At 37.5% G+C, this 14,449-nt stretch overlaps 1 protein-coding gene across 1 annotated transcript; it reads right to left on the bottom strand.

Annotated features, from left to right (window-relative positions):
- Positions 1-1,295: 1,295 nt before the first annotated feature.
- Positions 1,296-11,845, bottom strand: LOC309797852 (E3 ubiquitin-protein ligase RLIM-like; the record flags this gene model as incomplete). Its single annotated transcript, XM_082646247.1, has 3 exons — positions 1,296-2,890; positions 4,218-4,461; positions 11,786-11,845. The coding sequence occupies 3 exons, from the start codon at positions 11,843-11,845 to the stop codon at positions 1,296-1,298; spliced, it is 1,899 nt and encodes a 632-aa protein (XP_082502373.1).
- Between the last annotated feature and the right edge of the window lie 2,604 nt (positions 11,846-14,449).

The following is a 14,449-nucleotide window of genomic DNA, read 5'->3' as shown; positions in this document are numbered from 1 at the left end:
GAACTAAACATATATAGAAAGAAATTGAAGCTTGAATATATTGAAGAAGCAAAAATTAAAGACATACCTATAACTGCCTTTATCCTTAGTTGTTTACAATCACAGCAAATCAAAGTGTGACATGTTTAAGAGAAAGGTAATTAAGTTCTAAGGCTTTGTCATCTTATCACTTTTAAAAATACAAGATCTGAGTAAATGAAAGAAAATAGAGAGGGTTGTTAAAGAGCTGAGTCATAGAGTGGAATAGAGAACAAGCGGAAGCGGAAGAGGCAAGAAAGCACACACAGGCTGGGTTTGAAGAGAGTTGGGAATGCTGGTTGTGGTAGATGGTCTCTGATTTGCTTACCGGATCTACTCGCCATCCTTCTTAACCCTACTTCGTGATTCCAGGAGGCTGATCTTTATCAGCTTCATGGACCAGTCTCTCTGTGTCTTCAGGTTGGGTTTGGTTAATATGAACTACTGATAAGTGATTAGAAGTCAGGAGGAAAGAAGGCAAGGGTATTTATTTCCATGATCTGCCCCCTTCCAAACTTTAGGTTGGCAGTGGATGCCATTTTCTAAGGTTACATCTCTTGTTGGGTGGGCTTCTCCTATAACTCGAAGACATTCTGGGTTGCAGGAACTGCTATCTCTCTATGCCCCTTCAAACCTAGTGGTTATAATACTGGCTTCTCACAGCTGCTAGCCTCAGGCTACTTCATCATCTCTTGGTTTCCCCTCATTCTTTACACACTTTAGTCTCTTCATTAAATGCTATTCCATCACTCTTTTAAAGTGTGCCATCAGTTTTTAGCTAGAACTGACTGATACATTAGTAGTGGGGAATAGGAGAAACGTTAAGGTAGTGTTAGGGAGGTGGGATAAACTGCTGTGGAGAGAGATAGGAAGAGAAGGGTTTCAAAGCTTTTTATGGCATTCTAGGAATGTAACATGACTTCTTTATGTGAATGACTCTAATGTAGTCTTAAATGGCTTCTTAATTATTGATATTTGGTTGGGTTTCTGTTTCTTTGCATGCACAACCAGGATTGAACAGGGCTAAGAGATGTCTGGGATTTACATGATGAGATAATACTACTAGGATCTATCTAGATTCATTATATCATATTAAGACATTTCTCCCATGGAATCAGGAACATCCCAACCCAGTGCACATGCTAAGTTTTTATTGAAATTCAGTGAACTGCTATGGTGTGAAATTAATTTTTATTGTCAGTCCCCTGAGTCGGCAGGCCGACTCTCAAGCCCTGTGCCACCAGGGAAGCCCTATAACACTTTATATAGCTGAGAATTCATCGATCAGGATTTTCACTCTCATTGGAATCCACTACTTGCCTACGACAAATCGGACACGTAGAGTTCTCAGACAGCCAGCGATCAATGCAGTGAATGTGATATTCATGGGAGCAAGGTAGTATGTGAAGCTTGCTGTTTTCTGTGTACTCTGTAAGGCAAATGCTACAGGCTTTTAGTGCATCATTTTCACCAAAAGATCTTACAGCCAAGCTGTCAATCTGTGCTTTGGTGAGTCCTGTAGTTTGCAGATTATGGGAGGACCCAGAGTCACTTTCATCATATATTATTAGGCTAATTTGTCTAACCCCTTGGCTGGTCTCTGATGATAAGTTTGTTTCTTCAATGCCTTCAAACATCAGTGAGCTAATTCCTGAATTTTCATCACTTGAGCTGGAACCAGAAATAGGACTAGAACTGGAACTAGACGTACAATTGGGGCTTGAATGCCAACTCAGTGTGGAACTTGAATGGGTATCATAGCTAGCATTTGAATCAGAACCAAATATACCACTACTACTACCATTAGGTGACTCTAGCCATTCCATGTTTTGACTTGGAGGTGAGACACTATGCTCTAAATTACTGTCACTGTCCATAAGGTTATTTGAGTTACTAAATTCTGTCATTGTCTGCCTTAACGTGCTCTGAGTTGGAACAGATGTTATATCATTTAAGCTAGTATTTAACATTCTGCAAACGGGATTTCTAATGGTATTGACATAAGCTCTCACACCTGCCTGCTCAGAATGTGAATACATATGCCTCAGTCCTCGTTCACTTTCAGAAGTGACAGTGTTGTTTGGTGTCTCAGATGTTAACTGAGTTCTACTAGCTCTGCTGTCTCTCTGATAATATGCTCCAGAATGAACTTGTCCTACTTCAAGATTGAAGGGTATGGTTGGATATATTTCCCTCATTCCCCAAGATTCACCACTGCTGGTTGTATCTGGAGAATTTTCTCCATGAACGGCATTCCTTGTTCTAGAAGTTTCAATAAGACCGCTATTTTGCAACTCAAATCCAGTCATTTGCTGTGTCAATATTTCTTGGTGCTCAGTTCTAGAAAATCTCACATTCTCACGTAGCAGCGGCTGCTCAAAATTCTGAGAGGGTATACTATGATTAAGTCTTTGTACAATTTCCCTAAGTGAACGTGGAGGCGACCAACTTTCAATTCTTGCTCTGGTTCTCCGATACTCTGGACTCCTACTTCTTGCTCGTCTCTGACTTGTGGTAGGTGGGAATTCCATTAATGTTTCAGTTGTATCTTGTTCAGGCATAGATGGTCTTGTCAATATTGATTCAGATTGTGGACTTTCCACTTGCCTTTGGCTGTCTTCCATATTTTCTCTTCTGGGAAGTCTTGCAGATGCTACATATTCATTCTCTGGATTTGGACTCCCATTATCAAGGTTAGCATTTATTTCTAAACTGAATATGAACTGATCACTTTTAGGATTAATTTGGCTCTCTTCTCTCCAAGATTGGTTTTCTCTTTGTCCACTTGTCATATTTTCAGTTTGTCCAGAACAGTTAAGCCAGTCTATTAGAGAGTCACCACTAGACACGTCATCTGAAGAGTCTCCTCTGTCTGTTAACAAAAGAAATGGGGAGGGTGCATAAAAGAACTACCAATATTAGAACCATCATAAAATAGCACTCTGAAACTTTGTTTCAAAAACAAAAAATGAGAACTTAAATACTCAGGTGTTTTCAACTGATTTCACATTTATAGAGTTAATATTTTATAAACTGCACTGTGTAGATTTATAAGTAAAGGTAGAAAAGTTTCGATTCCATCCAAAAAGAGTGAGCTAATCCTAGATAAACTTAGAGAATTTTTTAAAAAGGGAATCCGGAGGAAGTCTATGTTTCAGTATTTCATCATATACACAGCCCTGTGTACCACTGTCAGAGGAATGTCAAGAGACTTTTTTTTCTGTCCACTGTCAAAACACTAATGCAATTAAACAAGGTAAACACCAGTTAAGGTACAATGCTAGTAGTTTAGTTCAATTTACATTATTGTCTAATTTTCATTAGTCTCCAACATGACTACTTGTAGGCTCTTCACTTATGTGCTTTTGATAATAGATAAGCTGTTTTAAAATATAAGGTTATTGCCCAAACATAAACAAGTTTTATAGGTTTAAAAGTGTTTGCATTTTGAATACTTCTTAGTGTTACCAAGATTTTTAATTGACATTAAATTGAAGGTCAGATCAAATGAATAGACTGAACCTAGCATGGTACATATAAGACCATATTCAAGAGCCAAAGTATTATAGTATCCTCTTCATTAGACAGCAAAATCCTCTACTTCACACTGGGAGGGAGGACACCAGACCTGAGTTTCGAGCAGGGTTTCTCTGCCTTAGCACTACTGACATTATGGTGCTGGACAATTCTTTGTTTTGGGGAGCTATCCTGTGCATTGTGGGATATTTGGCAGCATCCCTGGCCTCTGCCCACTAGATGCTAGTAACACCCATGCCTCCCCTGTGACAACCAAAAATATCTCTAGCCATTGTCAAATGTCCCCAGGTGTTGAAGAAAGCACAATTGTCCCCAGTGGAGAATATTTCTGTTTGCTTTTTTTACATGTCTATGTAGAAAAAATAATTCAGGAAGTAGGAGGAACTTTCAGTTGAGGTAGAAAACCAAGAAAAATACAAATAGGCTACTTTGCACTGTTTCCCAATTAAAACAACCCAGATGTGAATCAGGAAAACAAACAAACAGACCTTGACATGCTCACCAAAAATCAAGTAAATGCCAGTTCTTTTTATGAGAAGTTACTTACCAAATTAATGTAAGTCACTTCTGTATAATTTACTATTTACTATTATGAAGTTACTATTTCCTATTATGAAGTTCCTTATTCATCCCATCCGATTCCCTCCAAAAGCAAAATATACCTGTATTTTCATCTGAGTCTTGTGGTGCGTTTTCTTTGATTAGCTGAAGTCTTCTCAGCAACTCTTCTTCCGTACTTTCACCTGGAATGCCTAGAAGATTGTTGTCTCTCATAAGTTCGTAATCTTCTTCACTCAGATTATTTACGAACCTGGAGAAATTTTCTTCCCGAACCAATCGGTCCGTTTGACTTATGTGTTGGGCCGAAACTCCATCTCCTTCATCGTTGGAATCCGAGTTTTCCACCTTAATAAACAAGTGGAAAATTATCTGAAATTCACGACGTGGTGTTGAAATTCACCAATGGTCGTTTCGTTTTCTTCGCTTTCTACTTCCTGCCAGAGTGTCCGGTTCCGACTCAGTCGGATGACCCTCCGCACAGATTCCTCCCTTCTCCCTTCCCGACTCAGTTCTGTGGCCCCTGGTGACGCAACAGTTGGGAGCCGCCTGTAGCCCAGAACTTGCTAGACGTTGCCTAGGCACCCATTATCTTCCCCGCTGTTACCGAGTAGGGACTGGATTCAGGTTAGGTTTCATTTCATTCAAAACCAGCCAATGTTACTGAGGGTTTATAGTGTACCAAGCACCGTGCTTCACCTCGTTTCACCCACAGGAGCCTATTCTCAGGTTTTCAGGCTCTGATATGCTCTATTTATTCGTTACATTCCATATGACTGCCTTCTTCAAAATGCCATGCCAAAGTCAGCCTAGTTCAATGCAGCAATTCTCATTTTCAGGTGCCCAGGGACCTCCGCCTTTTCTCATGAATTTCTCAAATCCTAGACTCTCACTAAGAAAGCCCACAATTTTTGATAATTTACCAGAGCCCTGGCTGAGTCTCTTTAGTGTGTCCTCTCCCTTTTAACTGTTAATGGCTTCATCTTGCATTATATGGTCCTTTAGTCTTGTTTCAAACAAACAAGAAACACCAAAACTTTGGCAGGCTTTTCTGCTCAGCCAGGGAATTCCTTCTCCACAAAAGCATCAGGTTCATTTTTGTCCTCTTTTCTCATAAATATTATAAATAGTACTTAAGCAAAACTAGCCAGAACATCACAGGAACTTTTAGGACAGATACATAATAGTTACTTTGTCTGCCACAGTGAGTACTGACTTTGCTGATTTTGTCGCATGTATCACCTGAAAGGCTTGGTGAAAATAAAATAACGCTCATTTGCAATGCTATCTGGAGGAGACCTCTAATTCACTCTCAGTACACAGCTTAGAAGTTGAAGGAGCTGTGTAAATTCACAGTTGTTGTTTTGTTCACGGTCCACAGCAGGCTTTCTTGTTTGTTCTCAAGGAGATGGAAGGATGGTAACTTTACTGGTGTGACAGTGAAGAATCTAAGTCTATGTCCTGCTTTTGACATTTGTTCCATGCCTTGTTTAACTTAAGCTAGAAAAATCAATCTTTCCCCTCTGAATCAAATCTCAGCAAGACTTTGGATGAGAACAGAATCCCCTAGACTACCCTGCCTCCTTTATGGACTTCTGAGTGTATTTGTTATCTTTTACTGAAGTTATTCTTTTCACAGGGGAACTCTGTTGTAAACTTGTTTGCTGTGCCTCAATCAAAACTAGCAGTATTATGAAAATTCAGCGTGATTTGTACTCTTGATGCAGGAAACCCTCACAATCGTTAGTGTTCTTGAGAGTGATTGATTCAGTTTAATTCAATTCAATCAATTCAAGTGTCAAGTATGTTTAGCATTTGTTAAATGTCAGTCATATTATCGGATATTAAGATACAAAGATGAGTATATTTAAGAATCTGTTGTCATTAGAGTATAACAAACAATTGAGCTACACAGAGGTAAAATTACAGTTTTGAGGAGAAAGTGATTTGAGTGAGAGAGAAAATCGGTTTCACTGCATTTGGGGTTTAAAGGATGAACAGGAGTTTTCTAACTGAATGAAAGGGGGAAATATTTTCAAAAGTGAGAACAGCAACTGCTAACACTCATAAAACAACAAGGATAGTAGATTTTAATTACTAAAAAAAGACATTAGTTAAATTGGCAGAGCAAGGTCAAAAAATGGAGACCTTTATGACATGTTTAGAAGTTGGACTTTATCATTAGTGCAATGGAAAGATGTTGAAGTCTTTAGACAGTTGATGGTCAAATTTGCAATTTAGAAATAATATTGATAGTAGTGTTGAGGATGAATATGAAGGGCAACAGTTCAGATGGGAGGGTCAGAAATAGATAGAGGGCAGCCTAGGCTAGTGATGATAAGGATCTGAATCAGGGCAAAGGAATATGATTAAAATGAAGGACTTTAACAGATCTCTAGGCAGCAGAACTGATTAAACCTAGTAATATATGGGAAAGAGGGAAAAGTGGGGAGGGGGAATATATGAGGGAAAGGCAGGGGTCAGGATTACTTCTGTATTTCTGTCTTTGCTTAGTGGACAGTGGTACCAATAAGAAGTAACACCTGATTCTGAAGTTGTATGGTTTAGCTTAAGAGGGAGCATGATTGCTTATGATTAGAATAGTATGCAAGTTACCTGAAGATTCAGAAAGTCTTACAGTCTTTCCAAATTTAGGTACAGAAGCACATGAACTAATAGCCCCGGATGTTTGGTGTTCCCTGTAGTTGGCTCTCAGTGTCAATGACTCTAGCTTCTTGAACTATTTGTTCCTGGTTATGTCCCAATTCTGGTGCAAGTAACAGGGTATAGGGATCATCATCCCAGAGACCTACTTATTGACCTTGATTATTTAAATAGAAGCCACCAATACAGCTGTGCTTTACACTTAGTTCTCTCATGTCTTGACTTTCCTTCTGAATATTGCAGTGTAGGTTCAGTAGTTTTTCCTCTGTATGGCAATATTTCTGCTTTGGCCTTTGTTCTATCCCTTGTCTTGATATCAGAAGTCTTCTGAAGATATTTTTTCTTCACTTCTCCTTTCAGAGATGGGAGATGCATCAGGAAGTCCGGAGGTTGACTAGAGCATCACTCTAAGTTGAGTTGGAGGGGAAGAGGTTGAAGATGGAAAGCTGCTTACTTTCAATCAGAGTCAAGCACTTAAAAATTTGGCCAATCCATTGTTTATGATGTGGTGAAAAAATGGGGTGTGTGTGAGCAGATTTGGCTGTTCTTTTATCCTGGTTGTAATAATGGAGTTTTGTAATCAAGAGTTTTCTTTTACTGACTCTGTCCAAGGAAGCTTCTGAACAGATTCTATGACTCAAAGGGAGACTGAAAATAAGCAAGAGATAGCATTCTCCCTGAATATGGGTAAAAGGAGTTCCGTGGCTTTAGAACTGTAAGAAATGATCAAGACATATATTCCAGATACCTATTGCAGTATAACAGACCATTCCAAAACGCAGTGGTAGATACAATAGAAACCATGCTGTTATAGTCAGGACTTTGTGAGCTAAGAATAAAGATAAAGAATACTGGGGATGGCTCATCTCTGCTCCATCATGACTGGGCCTCAGCTGTGGTGGCTTGAATGATTGGAGATAGATTAGACAACTTGACTGGTGTCATATGTCTGGGGCCTTGGTTCTGGCTAAGTTTTCTTTGAGTCACATCTTTTGGTGCTGAAATGTCCAACCAAGATGGCATCTTCATTCACAAATCTGGGGCTTGAGTTGGGCTGCACAGGCTGAAAAATTTGGGGCTGGCTTTCCCTGTGTCTCTGTCTTTCTCCATGAAATTTCTCGGTGTAGTTTTGGAGTCTTAGCCACCTGGATATCTCAAAATAGTTGAATTCTTACATAGTGAGTGGCTTTACCCAAAGTAAACATCTCAAGAGACTTGGCTGGAATCTGTAAGTCTTCCTATGACTTAACCTCACAAGTGCAAGAACACCTTTGCTCTTGCATTCTGTTGATTGAATAAGCCACTGGATCAACCCATATTCAAGAAGAGGGACACCACATTCTACCTTTCAATAGAGAGGTAACAAAGATTTTATGGTTGTATTTAATGTACTATAGCACATGATGAAAAAAATCTTATAATGATGACTTATCAGTTTATGTGGAAATTAATCTCTCCCTCTGTTTTCTGAATTGCATTATTCTCTGGGTAAAAATAAAAAAAGGGAGGACATAAAATCTGAAGTTCTTTGCATTCAGCCTGATTTTAAAGATACCCGATTAAGGATCTTTTTATTATGTAATAGTTTTCCCACATCAGAGACCATTGGTAATATTAAGAGCTATTTACTGAGCAACTGTAATTGCTAGACAGTCTGCTTGTGTTTTAACTTATTTGATCTCAAGCCCCATGCAAGATAGGTATTACTATTCTCAGAGATAAAGGCATTGAGGCTGATGCAAATTAAGTGATTTTCTCAAAGTTACAGTAATAGATAATATGTTTAGATTCAAACAAGGTCTATAGGATGACTCTCCCTGTTTCGCTCTACTCTGCTATGTTTAATGAAAACACAATTTTAGACATCATTACACAAACGTAGTAAAATCTCAGTTAAATGAGATGCTTGAATCATGTTTGATCATTTTCGTGTGCCATTTCAATTCTGCTTTGGGGTTAGTCTAGAATATCTTCGTTTTAACTTAATAAAGAGTAATTTTAAATCAAGAAGTAAACATAATTAAAGCTTGATAAGATATTTCATATATTTATGTCTTTTTCTTTCCCACCAGAAGGATGGGTTAAAAGCTTGAAAACATTGATGCAGAAAAATGAATATAAATATGCATGTCTCATGGAATCTACTGGAATTGGTTCTTTGACACAAATACTTGTTTTGAATCTAAACAAGAAATTCTTGTTAATTGAAATCACACCCTTTCCACTTACCTAGGCTTGACACTAGGAATTAGTTTCATCTCTTCCTTATGCTTACCTCTAATTATGGAAATAAAAATGTATTTATTTAGCAAGGTCTCATCCCTCTTATGATTTCCTTTCTTCCTGGTTCTGCTCAGATTTAGACTTTTGATAGCTTTTCTATTAGTGCCGTGTCAGTGGATAGTTTGCTTCTATGCTTTCTCTAGTTTTGAGCCATTTTACACACTTTCTCTGAGGCATGCTCCAGGTCTGTTATTCACAAGCAAGTTAGTTCATATTTCTGCACATTTGTTTATTTGTAAAGTCTTACCTCCTAGATTATTGTAATAAATAAATAAACTTACATATACATAAATAATATTCTGTTTGTTACCTATATAGATATATTTAAAGATGAATTTTATGGTTCCAAGGATGAAACGGATATCAGGTTTGTTTCTCAAAACAAATGAACACAGAGAACACAAAATGAATAAGCAACACAAAAGCTCACAATATATGAGCAAAACCAAATTAAGCAGGCCTGCTGTATACAGATTCACAAGTTGTGCCCTCTAAAATTCCCAGGGGGCACCATTCATGTAAAGAAGAAAGTGAATGACACTCCTATAAATATGCAGTGCACCACCTGTACAACTGAACATGCAGACCCTGAAAATGAGCTTTAATGCTATCTTCTGCCTTCCTTCGACCCAGTAGGGAGAAGAGAAGAGGATAATGAACTCAGGGAGAGTAAATAGTTCCTTTATTACTTGTTCTTCTCCAGGCCTAGAATTTTATATGTTCCTATTGAAGGGAGGTTGGTGATTTTGTTCAGTAGCCTGCAGACACAGGGAGGTGCACTGCCTCTTTCACCAAGTATTTACACCAGTAGGTGTAACCACAATGGCAGCGTGTGGTGTGGGTAAAAATGGTCACCTCACATCTCTGTCATGTCGACTCTCCCTTTTATGGTGCTAGTTGGGTGTTGTAGTCGCTCTTATGGAGAGTTATTGAATGGTCAGTCTGGGTTGCCTATTCAAAGAAACTCACCACATTTTCAAATTACATTACAAAAAGGCCCCTACATTTCAGGCATACCATTTTGCTTAAATTCAAACTACTGTACTATAATCAAGTTGCCTCTCTTGCTTAAGTCTCAATATCCACAAACCTCAACAAATTCAATGGACAGTAGGTTGACCAAAGGGTGAAAGTTCTTTAAAAAGTAGCATTTGTATTGGGAGCAGAGTTCGGGTTTCCTTATGGTCGGATTTCCTGGGGCCTCTTTAATATTCAGGCTAAATGCAAGCTCTTATCCACACTATTAGAATGCATCCTCTATCTTCAAACACATTTGACAACTTATTGCATATAGAATAAAGTAAAATGTGTAGTAAGTCCTTACAAAATTCACTCTAGATTTGCCAACATTACTACATTTTCATCTTTCAAACTTCAGTTTAAATGTCACTTCCATGGAAAGGTCTTCCTGACCAGTTTATCTAAAATAAAATTGTGCATGTCATGCTCTGTCACAGACGCTTATCTCTTCCTCCAATAAACTGTATACTATAAGAATAGTGATCTTTATAGCTCAACCTGTGTTTTCCATCTATTCAGTTCCTTAAAGTAGATACTAAATGAATATGCGTTGGAGAGTGAAATAAGTAAAGTAAGGAAGAAAGGCCAGAGGGAGGAAGGGAGGAAGGAAGGACAAAGATTCTCTCTCTGTCTTTTTTCATTCTGGCTGCTGTAACAAAATGCCACAGACTGGGTAGCTTATAAACAACAGAACTTTATTTTGTAATGTTATGGAGGCCTGAAGTCCAAGATCAAGATAGCAGCATGGTCTCATTCTGGTGAAAGCCCTCTTCCTGATTCATAGCCAGAACCTTCTTGCTGTGTCCTCACATGGTGGAAGGGGGCTAGTGAGCTCTCTGGAGCCTCTTTTAAAAGATATTGATCCCATTCATGAAGGAATTTGTGGCATCTAAAAAATACAACCAACAAGTGAATATAACGAGAAAGAAACAGACTTACAGATGTGGTGAACAAACTGGTGGTTACCTGTGGGGAGAGGGAAGGGGAGAGGGTAGGGGATTAAGAGGTACAAACTATTATGTATAAAATAAGCTACAAGGATATACTGTACAGCACAGGGACTATAGCTAATATTTTATGATAACTATAAATGGAGTATAACCTTTAAAAATTGCAAATGACTATATTGTACAGCTGTAGCTTATATTGTATACCAACTATATTTCAAAGAAAATAATAATAATAGTCACAAAAAATCTGAAATAAAAGGCATTAATCCCATTCATGAGGGTGCCACCCTCATGACCTAATCACCTTCCAAGGGCTCCACCTCCTAATACCACCAATTTGGGGGGTTAGGATTTCAACATATACATTTTGAGGGAACATAAATATTCAGACCATAGCACTCTTCTTTGACCAAACGTGAGTCAGCCTTCTCTGAGTCCTCTTTCTAACTAGTCCCTGACCTTAGGCTCTGTCCTTGGCCCATTTAGACTAGTATTAGCATGAATTCTCGTGGGTCAGTTTAGCAAAAATCCTCTACCCTTGATATATGATCAAACTCTTTACCCCTCACCCTTCATGTCTTATCACCCTAGCCTGACTACAGAAAAAACTTCTGTCAAATTGATTTAGCCAGAATTCTCCTTACCCCTGATGTTTCCCCTTAGTAATTTTCTACTGACCCCCACCCTGCTCCTTGCCTTTATATCTCTACTTGTTCTTATTATATTAGGAGTTGAGCCCCGTCTCCCTCTCCTACTACACAGCCCCTCTGTGGTAGTCTCCCTGACTTATCCTTGCTATCTTTAACAAGTATCATGTAGACTTGTTTTCTTCAATACCTTCAAGGCTTTCCTTACCTACATCTCTCTGCATATGCTGTCACTTTTTCCATGCCTTTGTTCACATTGTAATCTGTGCTTGTGATGCCCTACCCTTTATGCCCTAGTTCATATCAAACCTCTCTGTAATATCTGTACCCTTCTAGTCCTGTATTAAATACACTGCCCTTCAAGATGGCCTGTAAAACTCCTGTTTGCATAAATATTTGCCATTTTTCACCTTCCTGTTTCCTCTTAGACTCTTAAATAGAACAATGTGTGCACTTGCCTTCTACTAGATTGTAAACTGTAGTGATGCAAGAAGTAGGCATCATTATGTGCCCCTCTAATGCCTAACACCAAATGTTATGCACAGTTAGAAACTCAATAAATACCGGATTAGTTGAACTATGGTCCTACTATATAGTGAAAAATTCAAAGGCTATTGAATTGGACTCTGATCTCCCCCGCTCATGAGCTGTGTGACATTGGGTAAGTTATTTAATCTCTCAGTTTTAGTTTCATTATTTGTAAAAGGCAATGATAACTAAATGGGTTGTGGTAAACTTTAGTGACATTCTATGTAAAATAAAGTAAATGTGATACTATATGTAAAGGTGTCTCCTGCTTGAGGTCAGGAATCCATTTGTAAAAATCAAGCCGTTTTTGTTCAAATGTAACCAGGAAAAAATTTCCTATTATTTTAATGGAAACCTTTAATATGTTTTATATGTTAGCCCAACAACCCCAACAAATTTCCTGAAACGCAATGAAACAAAAGAAACAAAAAATTGTTATAATATAGATATTTAAAATCATCATATCCTAACCACTTAATAATTAATATGGTTTTAACAAACATTGCTTTGCAGTAACATGGCCTCTCTTAACCCCAGTAACATCAGAGTTGCACATCCTCTTCTGTGACACTTTGAAGGCTTTTCAAACTGTCTACACAGGAGTCTGAAGTTTTACCCAATGTATTTGGAATGTAACTCAAGATTTTCTCCAACCACTGTGTTCTTATAAAAGTTACCTTGAGTTTGCAGATGCAAATATGTTTTATTGCTGTATAATCACTGGCTGAAGAATATTTGATTGAGAACTAATTAAATTCTCTGTAGTGTAAGTATTAAAGCAAAGAGCTCTTCTAACAGGGAAGTAATAGGAGATATTTTGTGTGTTATATCTTCATATAGGATTGCTAAACAGTGTTGTTCTTAATAAATGTTATTTTCTAACTTCCTTCTATTATGAATCAAATTAATTCTAAACCCAAGATTTAAGTTAGTCTTCATTTCTCAAATTCAGTTAAAACATTCACTTTTGGGGTTTTAAGAATTTAATTCAGTTATGCAAAAATATATCTAGGTGTTTATTTTATTTTTTTTTATTTAATTTAATTTTTTTCTTGAAGTATAGTTGTTTACAATATTGTATAAGTTTCTGGTGTACAGCAAAGTGATTCAGTTATGTATGTATATATATATATATATATATATACACATATATATACATATATATTCTTTTTCAGATTCTTTACCCTTATAGGTTATTACAAAATATTGCATATAGTTCCCTATGCTATACAGGAAGTCCTTGTTGGTTATCGATTTTATATGTAGTCGTGTTTATATGTTAATCCCAAACTCCTAATTTATCCCTCACGCCCTTCCCCTTTGCTAACCATAAGTTTGTTTTCTATGTCTGTGAGTCTTTCTGTTTCATATATATGTTCATTTGTATAATTTTTTTTAGACTCCACATATAAGTGATATCATATTATATTTTTCTTTCTGTGTCTGGCTTACTTCACTTAGTATGATAGGTCCATACATGTTGCTGCAAATGGCATTATTTCATTCTTCTTTATGGCTGAGTAATATTCCATTGTGTGTATGTGTGTGTGTGTGTATGTGTGTGTGTGTGTGTGTATATATATATATATATATATATATATATATATATATATATATATATATGGAACACATCTTCTTTATCCATTCATCTGTTGGTGGGCATTTAGGTTGCTTCCATGTCTTGGCTATTGTAAATAGTGTTACAGTGAACTTTGGGGTGCATGTATCTTTTCAAATTATGATTTTCTCCTAGGGCTTTATTGATAATGACATACACTCTAGCCCACCTACCTCACTTATATTTCCATATATCCTGAGTGAGTCAGTCTCTTTTTTTTTTTGGCTTTTTAAGAAATCTGGGTGCTTTCTAGATAATAGCTATCTCCATATGCACATCTGAACCATTTGCATGGTTTCTTTGTAAGTTTATTATTAGGGAAGCTTAGAATAATTTCATAACAACATAGAAAGTGATTGTATACAAAGTTTATTTTAACTGTGGACTACCCCCACTCCTACCCCAAATACTCATAGACTGAAAGGTCATCAGAGATGAGCTTGTCTTTGGGAATTGGAGCGTGGAAATCAGAGAAAGGAAGGAAATCACGGAACTAATTCAGTTGGAGATGAAGGAGTGGGTAAATGCCCTTTTCTTGGAAAAAAGATGAATTTCCTACTAGAGGAGAAATCTCTTAAAATATTCAGCTGCGCCAGTGATTAACTCTGTTGCAAATTTAGTTGCAT

Source organism: Mesoplodon mirus, assembly GCF_964341445.2.
Source record: "Mesoplodon mirus genome assembly, contig: HAP1_SCAFFOLD_1117, whole genome shotgun sequence".
NCBI classification, from domain to species: domain Eukaryota; kingdom Metazoa; phylum Chordata; class Mammalia; order Artiodactyla; family Ziphiidae; genus Mesoplodon; species Mesoplodon mirus.
The sequence above is the reverse complement of the archived record's forward strand: the minus strand, read 5'-3'. Positions and strand labels throughout refer to the sequence as shown.